The 15,862-nt window shown below is 42.9% G+C and overlaps 1 protein-coding gene across 2 annotated transcripts in view; it reads right to left on the bottom strand.

Annotated features, from left to right (window-relative positions):
- Positions 1–3,656: 3,656 nt before the first annotated feature.
- LOC111849523 (CMP-N-acetylneuraminate-beta-galactosamide-alpha-2,3-sialyltransferase 4-like) overlaps positions 3,657–15,862 on the bottom strand; it is a 36,643-nt gene continuing 24,437 nt past the window's right edge. The window contains exons 3-13 of one of the 2 annotated variants that reach the window (XM_023822456.2): positions 11,236–11,311; positions 8,777–8,852; positions 8,593–8,682; positions 8,289–8,386; positions 7,984–8,047; positions 7,770–7,865; positions 6,946–7,135; positions 6,493–6,630; positions 4,874–5,026; positions 4,428–4,539; positions 3,657–4,311 (exon numbers count right to left, since the gene is read on the bottom strand). In XM_023822456.2, coding sequence (XP_023678224.1) covers positions 4,450–4,539; positions 4,874–5,026; positions 6,493–6,630; positions 6,946–7,135; positions 7,770–7,865; positions 7,984–8,047; positions 8,289–8,386; positions 8,593–8,682; positions 8,777–8,852; positions 11,236–11,257 — 1,017 coding nt within the window. In that variant the 5' untranslated portion in view covers positions 11,258–11,311 and the 3' untranslated portion in view covers positions 3,657–4,311; positions 4,428–4,449. Of the gene's footprint in view, positions 4,312–4,427; positions 4,540–4,873; positions 5,027–5,074; positions 5,740–6,492; positions 6,631–6,945; positions 7,136–7,769; positions 7,866–7,983; positions 8,048–8,288; positions 8,387–8,592; positions 8,683–8,776; positions 8,853–11,235; positions 11,312–15,862 lie in introns of those variants that run through there. The other variant, XM_023822462.2, reaches the window with a different exon arrangement.

Here is a 15,862-nt window from a genome sequence, read left to right as displayed (position 1 = left end):
GCCATTAACTAAGATTATCAGGGTTCCCTGGACCGGAAACGGTTACATAATGCACCAGTCGAGAGTAAACAAGGCATTATGGCGTCCATTTGCAGATGGAGGGCTGTAAGTGAAGTTCAGTAAGTTTGGGGGTGTTGAAACGGACGAGCTTATGCCTGTCCTGCCAATCATCTAAAGCAGCATGGATATGGTCATAACCAGGCCAGAATTTATGGGGCTAGGGGCCTTACATAAAATGCTGCAGTAACTACTTGGAAAAAAAATTGACTCATGGGAATTTTATTTACACAAAAATGTTCTGAGGGCAGAACGAAGAATGGTTAGTAGAGAGGTAACAAATCAGATTGTAGAGGAGGTGGGGCCAAGCAACAAGAGGAGGCAGGAACAACCAATCAGATGTCTTGGCCCTGCCCCCGGCTGTTGCTTGGGCCCTCCTCCTCTATAATCTGGTCAGCCAGAGCGAATGTCGCGGTGATAGGACTGCATGCCAGTCCGTCTGAGATATCTTGGCAGGATTCCCCCGGGCGGACGACGGCCAGACAGACAGCCCGGTGCCATACTTAAACAATACTTCATCACCATGGCCAGTCCGCCAGCTATCTAGCACATGGGGTTGGAGGGAGCTGCCAGATCTGTGTTATGACAGCAAGCTGCTAGTATAGGAAACAATGTTTTCAAGTAGGCTAGAGAAATCAGTGTTGACACCCACTTAGCAAACCATTTTCAGTCACGTATCCCCACCACCAAACCTGCCTTTTATGATTTCATTACCACTTAGACTCAGGTCAAGCAATTGCTGGAACTAAGCATCTATCACCTAAACCAGTTTTCCTAACCCGGTCCTCTGGGAACCCCAGACAAGGAGGGAGCACATATGTATACTGGCTGGCAGGAACCTGGAACCATCCATGGGTCCCCAAAAACCGGGGTTAGGAAGCACTGACCTAAAGCCCATTTCATTTTGCCCAGCTGACCCCGTTTAAATGCTGGCAAAGTTCAGTCCACGTCAGCTGGGCTTCATTCCCTGACACATGTGCAGGAATAGGGATCGTGATGAGTTTTGATCTCCAGCCTCCCACCAGCTCACGGCTGTTTTATTTTCTCACCCCCCCCATTTCTTTAGCTCAGATTAATGTGCGGGATTCTGCGAAGGAGGTTGTACACCGAGGTGACCTTTTGTACAGAACCACCCCGTCGTCAGCAGAAGACTTCTGGTGGAGACACACCAGGGACCCAGCTGGTAGAAGGTGCCGTCCGAGGTGCTGAACTGTATTTCATGCAGTCGATACAGATCCCACAGAACCGCAAGACGGCAACCAGCTGCATACTGATTTTACGTCTAAACCAGTGTTTCTCCAAACCAGTCCTGTTTCAGATCTGGGGTTCCCCGAGGACTGGTTTGGAGAAACACTGGTTTAAATAACTGGGAAGTAGCAAACAGACAGCATCCTTTCATATTACAGGAAACCCCAGTTCTCCGTGATAAAGCAGGACCACACTTGCATCTAAGCATCATCTAAACACCCACCCCTCCCATCTCAAACCGTTTATCCCGGTCAGGGTCATGAGGGGGCCTGGAGCCTATCCCAGGCAGCATGGGGGACAAAGTTAGAGTATTCTCTAGATGGGACAATGATGATGATGATGATAAAATGCTACTATTAAAAGCTGGCTTCTGTTCTGAAGGACGAGTAACAACCGTAAAATTCAAGTCTGCATGCATTAACTCCATCATTGGGTTTATACATTTTATACACCCATGTCTCGTTCCCCTCGTCTACAGTTTCACCTCTCCTATGTAGCTCCTTATACTCCAAGTCTGGTGGTCCCACTCATTCTGCTATGAAACCCGCGTAACAAATGCATGCAGAAATCCTAAACGTCCCCATAGGCCCAGTGTCCATATGTAGTCTATTGGAATCCCATAGTCTTCAGCCAAAAACTGAACAGATGGATAAATTTGTCTGTGCACGGTTCACCAAACAATATCCTCCATGCCGTGCCACTCTATACAATATGCAAAAACAAGCAGTCCCCATCATTCACAGGCCTGTATTCAGCTAATCTATTCCTTTTTCCTTCCGTTTAACCGTTGATTAACCATCATCCAGGTGGGGGCTACACAGTGGTGGTGGTTTAAGTGGTTCCCCATTGGTTCTGTAAAGCACTTTGGGTGTCTTGGAAAGCATTGTACAAATGTAACTGTCATTCATTCGCGTCACTTACACTTTTATCATCTGATATTTTGTGCTCTCTTACGTTACTTCGTAAAATCTATCGGCTAAATGTTTTTAATAGCCTATCCTTCATTCTGGGTAATGCTAGTGAGGGCATCCGGGTCACAATTCAGCATGGCTTTTATATTTTTGCCGATGAGGCAAATTAAAACTCACCAGCACTGGAAAGGAGGAGCAGATAGCAGGGACTCGCCCATAATTGAGCCCCGCTTGAATGATCCAGCCACAGAAAGAAGGTTCTGGAACAAAAGGCGAACATCTGTGGCCCATTAGGGGAAGGAAAGCTGAATAATGAACTCGTAAAGCCACTTAAATGTGATATTAAATTAAAACGGCGGAACTGAAATATGAACGTGCCGAAATACCTATCCAGACACAGAGTGGGATCGTGTTCTGTAATTTCAGGGATTGCATAAGCACACATTCTCACCTACCAATAGCTGGTGTATCAAAACACCACACCAATGTACAATGCCATCTAAAGGCATCTGTACTGTACCGACTCTGAATGTATCCCGTTTGCACAACGCCATTTTACACTACATTCACTATAGTGGTACAGTTTGCACAGTTGTTTTATTATTTGTATTACTAATTTTCCTTCTCCTATTCTTTTCACCTATTTTACCTTTTTTATATTTATTTCTACTGGAAGGCTCCTTGCTGTAGTTCATTCTGTGCTGCGGGGCAATGGAATTTCCCCCCATAGGGATCAATGAAGTTCCTCTTCTCTTACCTATTCCAGAATGGATGTTGGATGAGCAAGAGAGAACAGCCACACCACATATATTGGTCTGGGAAAGAAAATATTTCAACCAGCCCCCCCCCCCCCCCCCATGTGAGACGGCAGGCTTGACCTTGCTAACTTGCCGCATTGTAAACAGCACTCAGACGGACAGCGAGTTACGCAACTCACAGAACATATAACGAAGGGAATATGGCCACTTGCTGGTGCTGTAATAAGCATGGAGCCCCCAGTCAACCACCCCCCCCCGTCTCCTGAATGTCGCAATAGCACTTTTGCTAAGACCTGCAATGACCCAATGCAGTTTATGCATGACTATGACCATATGACCGGCCGAACAAATTTGAATTGCGATTCACTAAATCAGACCACTTCCAAATGCAAGGAAAAGCTTAACCTTAAGCCAGCTCGAAAGAAGATTCAGTCTGTCTGACTGCCTGTTTAATATATACAAAGGGTATCAGGCTAATGCAGCCATATTATGGTGATATACAGCATGAGTTTTGTTTAGTATTTTTGGCGCTGCAGTTTCGGGCATTCAGTCACCGTGCCTTCAGAGTCAAGCCTTTGGGAGTGGGGGGAAAAATGTTTCTGGACAGAATTCATCTTTGTGCAGTATGCTTGAGAAATTGCAACTGAAGGAAAAATTTGCATCGAATCCTCACATGCAAACATTTCTGCCATTCTTGTTTATTAAATTCTATTATAGTTTAACCTTATGGGAGGAACAAATTGCACAGTCTCATAATTCACAGCCCCCAGATACATTGTCCAAAATCAGTGTAACTTCAAAGTGTAATTTTTAAACTGTAATACCCTTAACTAGCATAAGGCCAATGATTTCGACATTGTACTTCCTTCTGATAAAAATATTGCATGATCAATTTTATATTATTGCTGTGCTGAACTGAGTAAATTCAAGCAAAATATTATTCATATTCAAAGCTTAAGTGCATTGTGTGTTTAAACAATTACAGCAATTTTGTTGATCACGAGTAGCACATTTAAAATCATCTGGATGTTATATTCCCAAACATTGCTGTATTTAATATTTTTTTTCCCACCTTCTCTGACTTTCTGTGCAGTATTACAGCAACTCCAAATGGAGTAGGCCTCCCTAACAATGCCCCCTGGTGACCACAGTTGGAACTGTGACTTTGGCGTTCATTCAAAAGAAAGCAAGCGTCCGATTGCAGAAATGTTCCTTCGGACGATTTGTTGACCAGAACACGAGGCTCATCGCAGTGCTTTCCAAGCTCCACAATCCCACGTAGGTTCTTTGATCTTCTGCAGTCTGATAAAGTCAGACGTGAGTACCAGACAAAGGCTCTGCAAAACATCGATGTGCAGAGGAATAAATTCTTACACAGCTATTCAGAGCATCATCCAGTGCCAATTAAACAATGAAACAGTTCTGTGAGACGAAAAGGAAATATTTCACATACACAGAATGTAGACACAGGGTGGTCAAGGGCGAGGCTGCAGATACTGTATAGCACCAGATTTCTCCAGCCTCTTTAGTGCCTGGGCTTCATGAGACAGATCGTGGTAGGAATTCTGAATAACAAAAACAGCAGAATCTCACCCCGGTTTTACTTACACTTTCTTTTTTTTTTTAACAACCTGTATTTCACTGTGTTACAAATAACAACTAATAATAAACTTAATCATCATCATGAGGAAACCTGGTAGCAGATCAAACATACACTGATCTACCAATCAAATCACTGCTCTGTTTACGTCAGTCGAAAGGTTGTGAACTCAAAGTCATATTCCAATCTGTTTAATGAGGGTGGTCTTGGAGGTTGAGGACACCCTAATAAGCCATAGCAGCCCCCCAAGATTTATATTAAATAAGTATTAAATGAAATCATCAACACAGCGGTTGTACCTTCATGGCTGTCATTGTGTCCGATCCGTAGTAGTGTATTGGGTGCTTCTGGTTCTTGGAGAGGGGATACCCAAAGCCTGTTATGTGAACGACATCGCAGTAGCTCAACGCCATATATATAGCTAGTATCCCTGTCGTGGGGTGGATGGATCTCTGTGGGCAGAGAGAGAATGATGCATTGACAAAATGTTATACCGTTTTCCGCCAGCAGGTGGCGGCTCACATCTTCCACAGACACGCCGAGAGCCTCGCAGAGCCGGCCTCTCCCAGCATTCTTCTTAAAGGAATGAAGTGAGAGAGAAAAATGGAGGCAGCAAGATTTTCCTCCACACCGTTGTTCATCTGTCAATGAGACAATACCTTAGGTTTGCCTGAGAACTTCACCTGTTTATAAAAATAACTTTACAAGCTTTCCATGAGGCCGTACGCTTTGGTTCTGTGCCTCACGGCCTACCGATACCAGCCCAGCAATGCCAGGAAGCGAATGTTTTCTCTGGAAAAGTTAAACAGCATCGACTCAGAATGCCTTAGCAACGCTTAAAGTCCATTCGTCAGAGAGCTCTGGGCTCTTTTTTAAGTATTTAAATGCATCAGCACGTTTCTCAGACTCAGGTAGCACGTGGAGTGGAATAATGATCCAGTTCTTTGCGGGATCCTGCCACGGAAATACCAGCAAGGTACCATTAGCCCGCCTGATCGGAACACCAGCCTGCTACTCAGCAGATGCGAAAATTACATCCAGCTCCGTCCAGCCCCCTTTTTTTGTGGGGAGAATCGGAGCAGCTCTCTTCCATGTGTGGGAAAGAAACTCTTGTGTTTCTCGAGGAACCCGACGGCTCAGTCAGCTGTCTGGCCCGAATTTCATGCTACAGAGCAGAGAGAAGAAGAAGAAGAGAAAAAAAACACCCCAGCCAGCCTTAATGCCTTTTCCACTATTACTTGCTTTTAAATTTCACATTTAACTCACGCAGCATTAAGTGGCATTTTTTCCCCAGCACTGCCAGGATAAATCTAAAGCTTTGGCTGATGGTCGGCCTGCACTAATTGGATGGGGGGGAGCGGTAAGAGTTGTAGCCGGGGTGGGGGCCTGTTTGGCCCTTTCAGCAGGGGCTGCTGTGTCTAAGGAGGTGGGGCAAGGCCAGGTACCGCTCGGTCCATGCCGATGCCAGTTCTGAGCCCCCCCCCCTCAACCCCGAAATCAGACCCTCCCACCACAGAAACTCGGCATGCTTCTGCTACCAGACTCCCTGGGTAAACAGGGGGCTGCTGCCAAGTCTGAAGTCATCTGGCGGGAAAAGCAGCGCGAGATTCCCAGCATGCAGCTGTGCTAATTGCTCAGAAGGCCCACGTCACCAGTCTTGGTTCTTTTCAGACTCGGGCTAAGAGGCACGTAAAACAAAAGAATAGTCGTTGTGCAGTGACCGGGGCATATTGCAGTTCTGCTGCAGGCCTTTGCCCTCAACAGAATACAGCGTCATGTTTTAAGAGTCAGGAGCATCCAAAGTTACGTCTCCTGAAGAACTACAAGTCTGTGGGGTGATTAGTTATGACTGACAACAAAAGCACAGGGTTTGGTGTGGGGGGGGCTGAGGGGGGGGGGGGCTGAGGGGATCACCCACCTGACTCCACTTTGGCAGGAGGGGGATCTTCAGCAGCTTGCTTGCTGTCTCCTTTAAGAAGTAAGGATCCAGGATGCGAATATGGCTGCTTTTGCCTTGCCATATCTGGGGGGGGGGCTTCCAGAAGCCTTTCCTCACCTGGAAAAATAAGAAGGGCGTCAGATCCCACCACAGAACATCCCCAAGCATCTCCACAGCAACATGATCTCCGCAGCCAGGTTCTTATTTAGTGGGACTGGGGAAAATGGCAGGATTTGGCCCAAGTGAAACTTAAGGCGTGCACAGACTGTCCCAAACTCCCCACTACATCATGCGGGCGAGATGCCCCATGCATTGTAATGCGACCCAGGTAAAGGATTTCTCAGTCGTTAATTTTTAACAGGAGCTATTCACGGACATGGGGCCCGAATGGAGGCAGCCGTCACGGGAGCAGCACGTGTCATCGTGTCATACCCTCTTCTCGTCGTAGAGGATCTCCTTGAGCCATCGCAAGTCGTTCTGCTTGAAAGGAACAAGTACCATCAGGGTATCGGGGTTATTGTGAAGGGCGGGTTCGTGGGAGGCCGACTCGGGGTAGAAGAGACGCAGCGTTGTCTTACTGCCCACGTCGGCCTCGTACCCCCTGACGGGGGCGTCGTTCAATCTGCGATTGGACGAGACAAAGATCGGATGTCAGCCAGCGCCGCCATTTTGGTACCGCTGCAGATTCACAACCCCCATCACACCCAGCAACTGAATAACCAGCCCAGAGAGAACTGTCATTTTTATTACCGTTACACGGAGAATAGGTCACACGGTCCAGACAGCTTCAGTATACAGTAAACGCTTCATATCTCTTCTACAATTAACACGTATTGGGATGTCAAAGTCCTTCAGAGACCGCACGAAGGCACAATCCCAGATAAGGAGAAATTCAAATGCCAAACCGCATCCAAATCTGAGTGAACTGGCAATAAGGAGCCTTTAACAAAACCAACTCGTACCTCTCAATGGGCCATTTTAATGAAGCACCTGAAACTGTACAAAGAGGTGCTCCTCCCAGCCTAATTTTTTTAAGAATTCCCAGGAAGAAAGCACTTAATGTTCATTTCCTTTTTTTTAACTGTGTTTTCATCTGGTTGCTATTTAGTCTCACAGTAGCAAGTCTCATTACCAGTCCCAGGCACCCCACCCAAAACAACAACTAAAGGAAAGGCACCATTTCAGCCCAAACTGGAGGGACAGAATTCACTATAACTTTCAGACAGCACAATTTACATAAACAGCATTTAAAGTACCTGATTACAACATCATACGTGTCTATAATAGATCCAAATGAGCTGTTTTTGATCGTGTATCCATTACCGACAACAATGCAGGTCCTGCAGTCCAGCCTGAAGAAGGGACAACAGAAACATTCATTAGAATTTTCAGCTAGATAATAAACAATTATTTTGTTTCGTTACGAGTTCACTTAACTGACCTATGGCAGTAACCACCATTTTTACTCACTTGCTGATGCTCTCTGGCATTTCATAACTGGCAGTTACTGCTAAGACCTTAAGGAGTAGGAACTCTGTAGCGGAGACACAGATAAGCAGCTTCAGGCATTTCAAAACCTTTCATGACAACATCAGCAATGACGTTTGTTACCCTGAATTTCTGGAATTATATGTTTCGGGTGGATCAAGGATTTTCAGTAATTGATTTTCATGAGATAATATATTATTATTATTATTATTATTATTATATTGCAAACAAAATTGCAGACAGTACCTGGGAATTTACGTTATCCAATGAAAATAAACAGGACTTACCACTGCCCTTCATGCCGTAGGGTAACGACAGAGGCGATGATCTTTCATGCCAAAAGTAATCTTCCAGTTTCAAAAACAGTGTGCTATTGCGGGTGATGCTGTTTAATATTCAATTATAAAAGGGGGGAAAAAATTATTCATACAAATTCTACCCAAGCTATTTTCATGAATGAAATGTGTGTAAAACATCCACAATGAGTTTTTTTTTTTTTAAAGAAAAAAAGGAGTAGGAATTATGCTTTGTTAAAGTTACACATGATAACATCCAGTCAACTAATTGCTGAAATCAGATTTTAATACTCACTTGAAGTCAAGTCCTACCCATTTCTTTGACAAACGGCTGCTTCCACATGGGTTGACGCTGAGAGCCACAGACTTTGCCGTCACTCCCGCACTGAAAAGGCAGACAATCAGATGAAATTACTTGACGTAATATTGGTAAGAACCTCAGCTCACGGACACGGTGAGAGCCTGAGTAGGAGCCTTACCCCTGGAAGACAAAGTATGAATAGTAGTAGTAGGAGATGACGAACAGCACCACCGGCAACAGTCTGAAACCCCATGCTGCAGGGAAGAGGAAGAGAGGAGCAAGGTTTCAGGAGGCCAAATATGTGCAGACTCTATAAACAACGAACTTCAAGCATCTCAAGGCTATAGAAATGACTGATAGCCGATAGCTTTGGTTCGACATTCCTAAAACCAGGGTATTTACAAAATTTCTATTTAAACATTCCATACTTACAACACACACATACTTTGTATTCTGCTTTACATTTGGGATCCTTAACCATCCACCTACAACATTTGGGTTTAGCAAGCAAATCCTCATTGTGGGTGTTGTAAAGTACATGATAGCCAAAATCACTATTTCTTGCTGGAGATTAATCAAGTGTGCACGTCGCAGATATTGGTTTGGAATGTTGCACTACAATGTGCATCCTATGCACATTTTGGTGCTAACAACAGCGCACATTAGTGATGTCATCAAAAAAATAAGTAAATTCATATTTTTTTGGAATACATTTTCCTAGGTCAATCTGTTGCAGTAGTCTGGAAACACCAAAATATTTTCTTTTTCCATATTTATTCAGAAGTCAAAAACACCAAATTAAAAAAAAACCCTGTAAAACTGCTTCCTATGAAAAGTATTCTGATGTTATTATGTCTGATATCTGATGTTTCTGTTAATATTACAGCTGCAATAATCATAAACAGCACGGCCAGTGTTCACTGTGAAACAGAAATGGGACCGTGAAAAACACAAACAGATACCAGTAACGACATCTGTGTCATTTCTGAATGAAATAAGATTCAACACAAGAAACAGTGAATAACCAGAGGAACTGTGTTTTGCCCCATATTATTCAATATTCGCTGTCACATGACTCAGATCTTATGGAAAATTTGCCGAAGTACTTCCCGTTTGGCCAGAACTCCTGGCAAAATAATCTTCAGCAGGGCATCTGTGGACCCAGATAATGGTATATGTTGTTTGGCCTGTGTAGAGCTTATATTTAATTAAGGAGTAAGGGTGAGACTTTGATAAACCTTTAAAAAAACCATTTGTTTACCGTCTGAATCATCACTGGGATTTTACAGTGTTACAGCTTGGCCCTTAAACATACGGACTCAGCAAGTCTCCTGCTTTATATATGCATGACTCAAACATATGAATCCCTTAACTGCAAATAGGCACATAATGTGTGTGGTCTTTCAAAGTAATGTCAGAATAAGTCAAAAGAACATTAATCAACTGCATCTTTTCAAGATATTCACTATTATAGAGATAAATGTCCCTGTGTTCAAGTACAGGCCATAGGATACTGATTTTGAAGTTTTTGCCTATGACTAAGTAGTAATAAATAAATAATATTAATAATTTATGGCTATTGTGATTTCCTTAACAATGATTCTGGCTTATGAGATACAGTGGTACCTCAGTTCTCGATCTCATTAGAACTGAAATTTCTTAAAAGTCGAACAAAACAGTTCGAAAAAAAAATGACCTAGAACTCAGTCTGAATCTCAGAAGTCGAACCATGAACGCCAACCTAAGATAACTTGTACGTGCGGGGAAATGAGTCACGCGGCACGACTCTCAGCGGAAACAAAGGGTAACGCTTCAGTATCAGCCTCACATTTGCTGTGATAGCATCGTGCATGTATACACTGGCTGAATACATATATTTAGACAGTAAAAATACATTTAGACAATGACAGACAGTAACAGTAATTATTATTATATAATAAAATACATTTTAAAATAAAGATTTCTTATTAATTATTTAATATCATTAATAATAAACCATTAATACATTTAATTATAATAATATTGTCGTGCCGAGCGGGGACGGAACGGGGACAAAGGTGCAGACGTCAGGGTATCGGGGAATATGGGGTTTAATTACAGGTAAGGCAGGCAAAACGCAGACGGACAGTACAATAACCGGACTGGGGAAACAAACTGAAACACGGATAAAATACATAGGACTAATGACAACAACCAGAAACAGCTGATCACACGGGGATTCCACACGAGGTTAACGAGGGGGGCGTGGCATACAGGAGGAGTGGACGATCGGGGCAGGACACATTGTTTTTTTTTAACTTTACACATTGTTTGGATACATTTATTTTACTTTACAAATGACTGTTTTGATAAATGTGCTTAGATGTGTTTACTTATGCTCTTCTAGTTTTATCCTGTTTATTTTGTGTTTAAATGCTAAAAAAACATATTTAGGTGTCATTTTTTGGGGCCGGGAACCAATTAATTGTTTTTCCATTATTTCTTATGGGGAAAATTTGATCAGAACTCAAACTTTTTAGGATTTGAACCTGAGTTCTGAACGGATTAAGTTCGAGTACTGAGGTACTGTACCACTGTAGCTGTGAAGCATCCAGAACATACAGTAAATAAGCCAATGTAGCATTTACATAAACTTACTTTTTGCAAGTGCCATCGACATCTTCACATAAGCCTTAGTCTTTTCATCTCTGGACTGTAAATATCACCATCATCCCTGTAAAGGAAAAGGGAAAGACCACATGCTCAGTCCCACCAGGGCCAGCGATAAGCTGCTCAAGATATCAGCCTACAGGGAGTCATTAGTTAGCCCCACCCCCTGTCCAAGAAGAAGTTTACATGTGCAAATTCCAGAATTAAATCGATTCACTTCAAAACTGTTATTCATCAAAAAAAAGCAAGCGTCGTGTACTCCACTATCATTGACTCTGGTCTGTTTCCGTCTCTAAACTTCCATCCTGAAACTGCTGGCCTAGAATTGCGGTGACATATGGTGGTAAGGCTCTACAAATGCATGATACTGGACATTTGTTGTATTGTATTTTTAATGACTGTATATAGCATGGTAATGAGCATGACAATTCAGGCCAAGGTACTGTATAGAGGAACTCAAAAATTAAAGAAAAACAGCTAAACTGCAATATACTGTGAACATTTTATTTCATTACACAATGCAAACGTTTATCATTTTCCAGTCAATTTCCTTCCTCCCCAATTTCCTCTTACAAGAACCAAAACATAGCATTTTGTTTTCTCAGATAACAGGAACCCAAAGCCTAAAACCAAAAAGCTAATAAAGATTATTGCTCCGTACCGCCTTCTCAGCCGTACAGGTTTGCTGGCAGTTTCATTCTTAGCAGATTACCGAAAAGTTACGAAGTGTAAGGAGGAAACATTCAGCAAACCAAAGAGCAATCACTCCTGGACATCAGGCTTGACTCCAATTATGAAATAATCATCTCCTGTAAACTGAGAGGCTGACTGCTCCCTTTCAAGAGATGACCGCCGGCCTAGAACTGGCATGGTGAGCATCTATTCCATCATACAGTCTTGTTTTTTTTACTTACATTGAATGGAATTCAAATAAAAAGATGTAAGGGGGCTGAACGTTTCATATCAAACACAGCCTGAAACATTGAATCATTTAAATATGGTAAAAATGACATGTTCTCACAACCTTGTACTGTTAAAGAGCTTAGAAAATGATGGGATGCACATTTTACCAGGAATACATGAAGTAGAATTTAAAAATAGTATTTATAATGATCGCATTCAAATGTACAAATCGCAAGATGGCGGCGTGCACAGATGCAGCAGCTTGACTTTCCAGCAACGCTAGGTTTAGACGTGCGAATCCCACCTACAGCCGCCAAGATCTGCGAACAGCAGGAATATATACGATACCTTGATTTCGATACCGGTTCCTGAACAATACATTTTTCGAAACAACAACAACAACAAAAATACATTAAACATTACAGCACTAATCTTATTCGAATAAGTCGTTTTGTTAGTTACTCGTTAGTTACTAATCACGATCATAACGGGACACAGCCTTTTATTTACATTTTACCAGGGCTCTCAAGTTTCATCCAAGGTTTGGAGTGAGATTACACGTGTTAGGGCCAAAGCCTGTGTCTCTTTTTAGAGCCCTGTCTACCGCATTCATCGGATTACGCACTCCGTATATCTTCACACCCATGTAATAATGTGCTTACAGCGAAATCACAAGCAACACGCGTTATTTTTTTGATTGGCTGGTAGGGGGGGGACACTCTGTATGCCTGCTTATGATGCTATATAACGGATACCTTGCTGGATGTTATCTCTTACTTCTCAGTGTGAGAAACAGAAGGTGTGGCGTGTGAACTGGTTGAAATCCATGTGTCTCACGGTCAGGTAAGGGTTTTAGGGGTTTTTGGGGGGGTTAAGGTTAGGGTTAGGGTTAGGGTAAGAGTTAGGGTTAGGGTTATCGATTAGAACTACGGTAGCCTAACTCGACAAAGAACATAAGAACATAAGAACTATACAAACGAGAGGAGGCCATTCAGCCTATCAAGCTCGCTTGCGGAGAACTTAACTAATAGCTCAGAGTTGTTAAAATCTTATCTAGCTTTTAACAGGAAGACTATTCCATACTCTGACTACACGCTGTGTAAAGAAGTGCTTCCTTAAATCCAGTTTGAAATGTTCTCCCGCTAATTTCCACCTATGGCCACGAGTTCTTGTATTTGAACTAATGCTGAAGTAACTATTCGGTTGAACAGCATCCAAACCTGTTAGAATCTTATAGACCTGGATCATGTCCCCCCTCAGTCTCCTTTGCTTGAGGCTGAACAGATTTAGGTCAACTAACCTTTCCTCGTATGACATTCCTCTAAGACCAGGAATCATTCTTGTGGCCCTACGCTGCACCTTTTCTAAGGCCGCAATGTCCTTTTTAAGATATGGTGACCAAACCAGCACACAATATTCTAGGTGAGGTCTCACCAAGGAATTGTATAATCTTAGCATTACCTCCCTTGACTTAAACTCCACACACCTGGAGATAGACCCCAACATCCTATTGGCCTTTTTTATTGCTTCCCCGCACTGGCGAGAATGAGACATGGAAGCATCAACATACACACCAAGGTCTTTCTCATAATCAGCTACCTTTATTTCAGTAGGTCCCATAAAATACCTGTACTTTATATTTCTGCTCCCTACATGGAGTACCTTACATTTGTCTATGTTAAATTTCATCTGCCGGGTATCGGCCCAGTCACTAATTAAATCAAGATCTCGCTGTAGCTGCTGAGCCGCTAGTTCAGTATCTGCTACACCACCCACCTTGGTGTCATCTGCAAATTTCACCAGTTTACTGTATATATTGGTGTCTATATCATTTATGTAAATCAGGAACAATAGTGGTCCTAAAATTGAACCCTGCGGTACCCCACTATGAACGCAGGCCCACTGTGACATTGTGCCTCTTATAACTACTCACTGCTTCCTATCTGTTATCAATCCAGGTCGCTACAGTTCCTAAAATACCTGTCGCTTTGAGTTTAAGTAAGAGCCTCTTGTGGGGGACAACATCAAAAGCCTTTTGAAAATCTAAGTAGATGACATCATAGGCTTTCTTATCATCAACTTCCTGAGTAGCTTCCTCAAAAAATTCCAACAGATTTGTTAAACAGGATCTATCTATAGCCTCCATAACTTTACCAGTTATACAAGTTAGACTGATTGGCCTATAGTTTGACAAATTACTTCTATCCCCTTTTTTGAAAATGGGCGTGCTTCCAATCAGAAGGTACCACACCTTCAGATGACGACAAAGCAGCTCAACTTGTCAGAACACCGGCACCAGCTGAAGACGCAGGCAAAGGGTGTTCAGTCTTATTGTGCTAAAAAAAACAATTCATTCTACTCTCTTTTTTCTGCACTTCCGCATAACTTCGATGTTGTGGTCAAGCAATCAGCAAGTTTATCGCCGGGGGCGCCTCCTCAGTAGTGCCTCCGAGGAGCTGAATCAGACCGAATTCCAATGGTCTTGCTCACACACACATACAAGTGAGATACAAGATACTTTATTCATCACATGCATGGTTGAACAAGTACAACATGTAGTGAAATGTACCCTGAACGACCCTTAGACTGTGAAAGACAAAAATAGAATTAGAGTGAGGCAAAAGTTACAATAACCAAAGTTACAATAACTAAGTAAAATATATACATAATATAGAGATGTACAGAATAATATGCAGTGCAGTACAGAATAAGATACAGAAATACAGAAGTTGTTCTAATATAGAAAATAATCAAGGTTAAAAACTGTACATGTGCATGTGATGCTAGAGTTTTGTATTTAAAGTGCAGCGCGCCTTGTTGTATTTAAGGTGCAGCGCGCCTTGTTGTATTTAAGGTGCAGCGCCTTGTTGTATTTAAGGTGCAGCACACCTTGTTGTATTTAAGGTGCAGCACACCTTGTTGTATTTAAGGTACAGCACCTTGTTGTATTTAAGGTGCAGCACTTTGTTGTATTTAAGGTGCAGCACTTTGTTGTATTTAAGGTGCAGCGTGCCTTGTTGCAGGTGACATAAGTAGAAATATAAATGTAAGCAGCAAGGGTGGATGGAAATGTAGTTTATGGATTATTGAAAACAGCAGGTTAATTAGGAAGAGAAGATGACGTGAGTTATGTATATCAGGGATGTACATTAAGGATGTAGTGGTGGCGAGTCCTGATTCAGAAGTCTTATGGCGTGGGGATAGAAGCTTCTCCTGAGTCTCTCTGTTTTTGCTTTAATTCTCCTAAAGCAGCTGCCTGATTTCAGCAGCTCAAGCAGACAGTTGCTGGGATGAGATGAGTCTCTGATGATCCTGGTTGCTCTGCTCCAGCATCTCCTGGTATAAATGTCCCGCAGAGACAGTAGAGAAGATCTGGTGCAGCGCTCTGCTGCCCGAATCACTCTCTGTGGTCTCTTCATGTCCTGTATACAGCCGTTTCCGTACCAGGATGTGATGTTCTCGCTCAGGACATTTTCCAGGACAGCGCCAGAGTAAAAAGTCCTAAGAATTGCTGAAGAAACCCAGAACTTCTTCAGCTGTCTTAGGTGGTAAAGACGCTGTCTCGCCTTGCTAGACTGAGCTTGGGTGTGTTCTGTCCATGTCAGGTCCTCAGTGATGCACACGCCTAGATATTTGAAGCTGCCCACTCTCTCCACTGCAGTCCCGTTGATGTAGAGGGGGGAGTTGGGGCGCTCCTTACTCCTCCTGAAGT

This window comes from Paramormyrops kingsleyae, chromosome 17 (genome assembly GCF_048594095.1).
Source record: "Paramormyrops kingsleyae isolate MSU_618 chromosome 17, PKINGS_0.4, whole genome shotgun sequence".
NCBI classification, from domain to species: Eukaryota; Metazoa; Chordata; class Actinopteri; order Osteoglossiformes; family Mormyridae; genus Paramormyrops; species Paramormyrops kingsleyae.
This window is presented reverse-complemented; position numbering and strand designations above follow the sequence as displayed.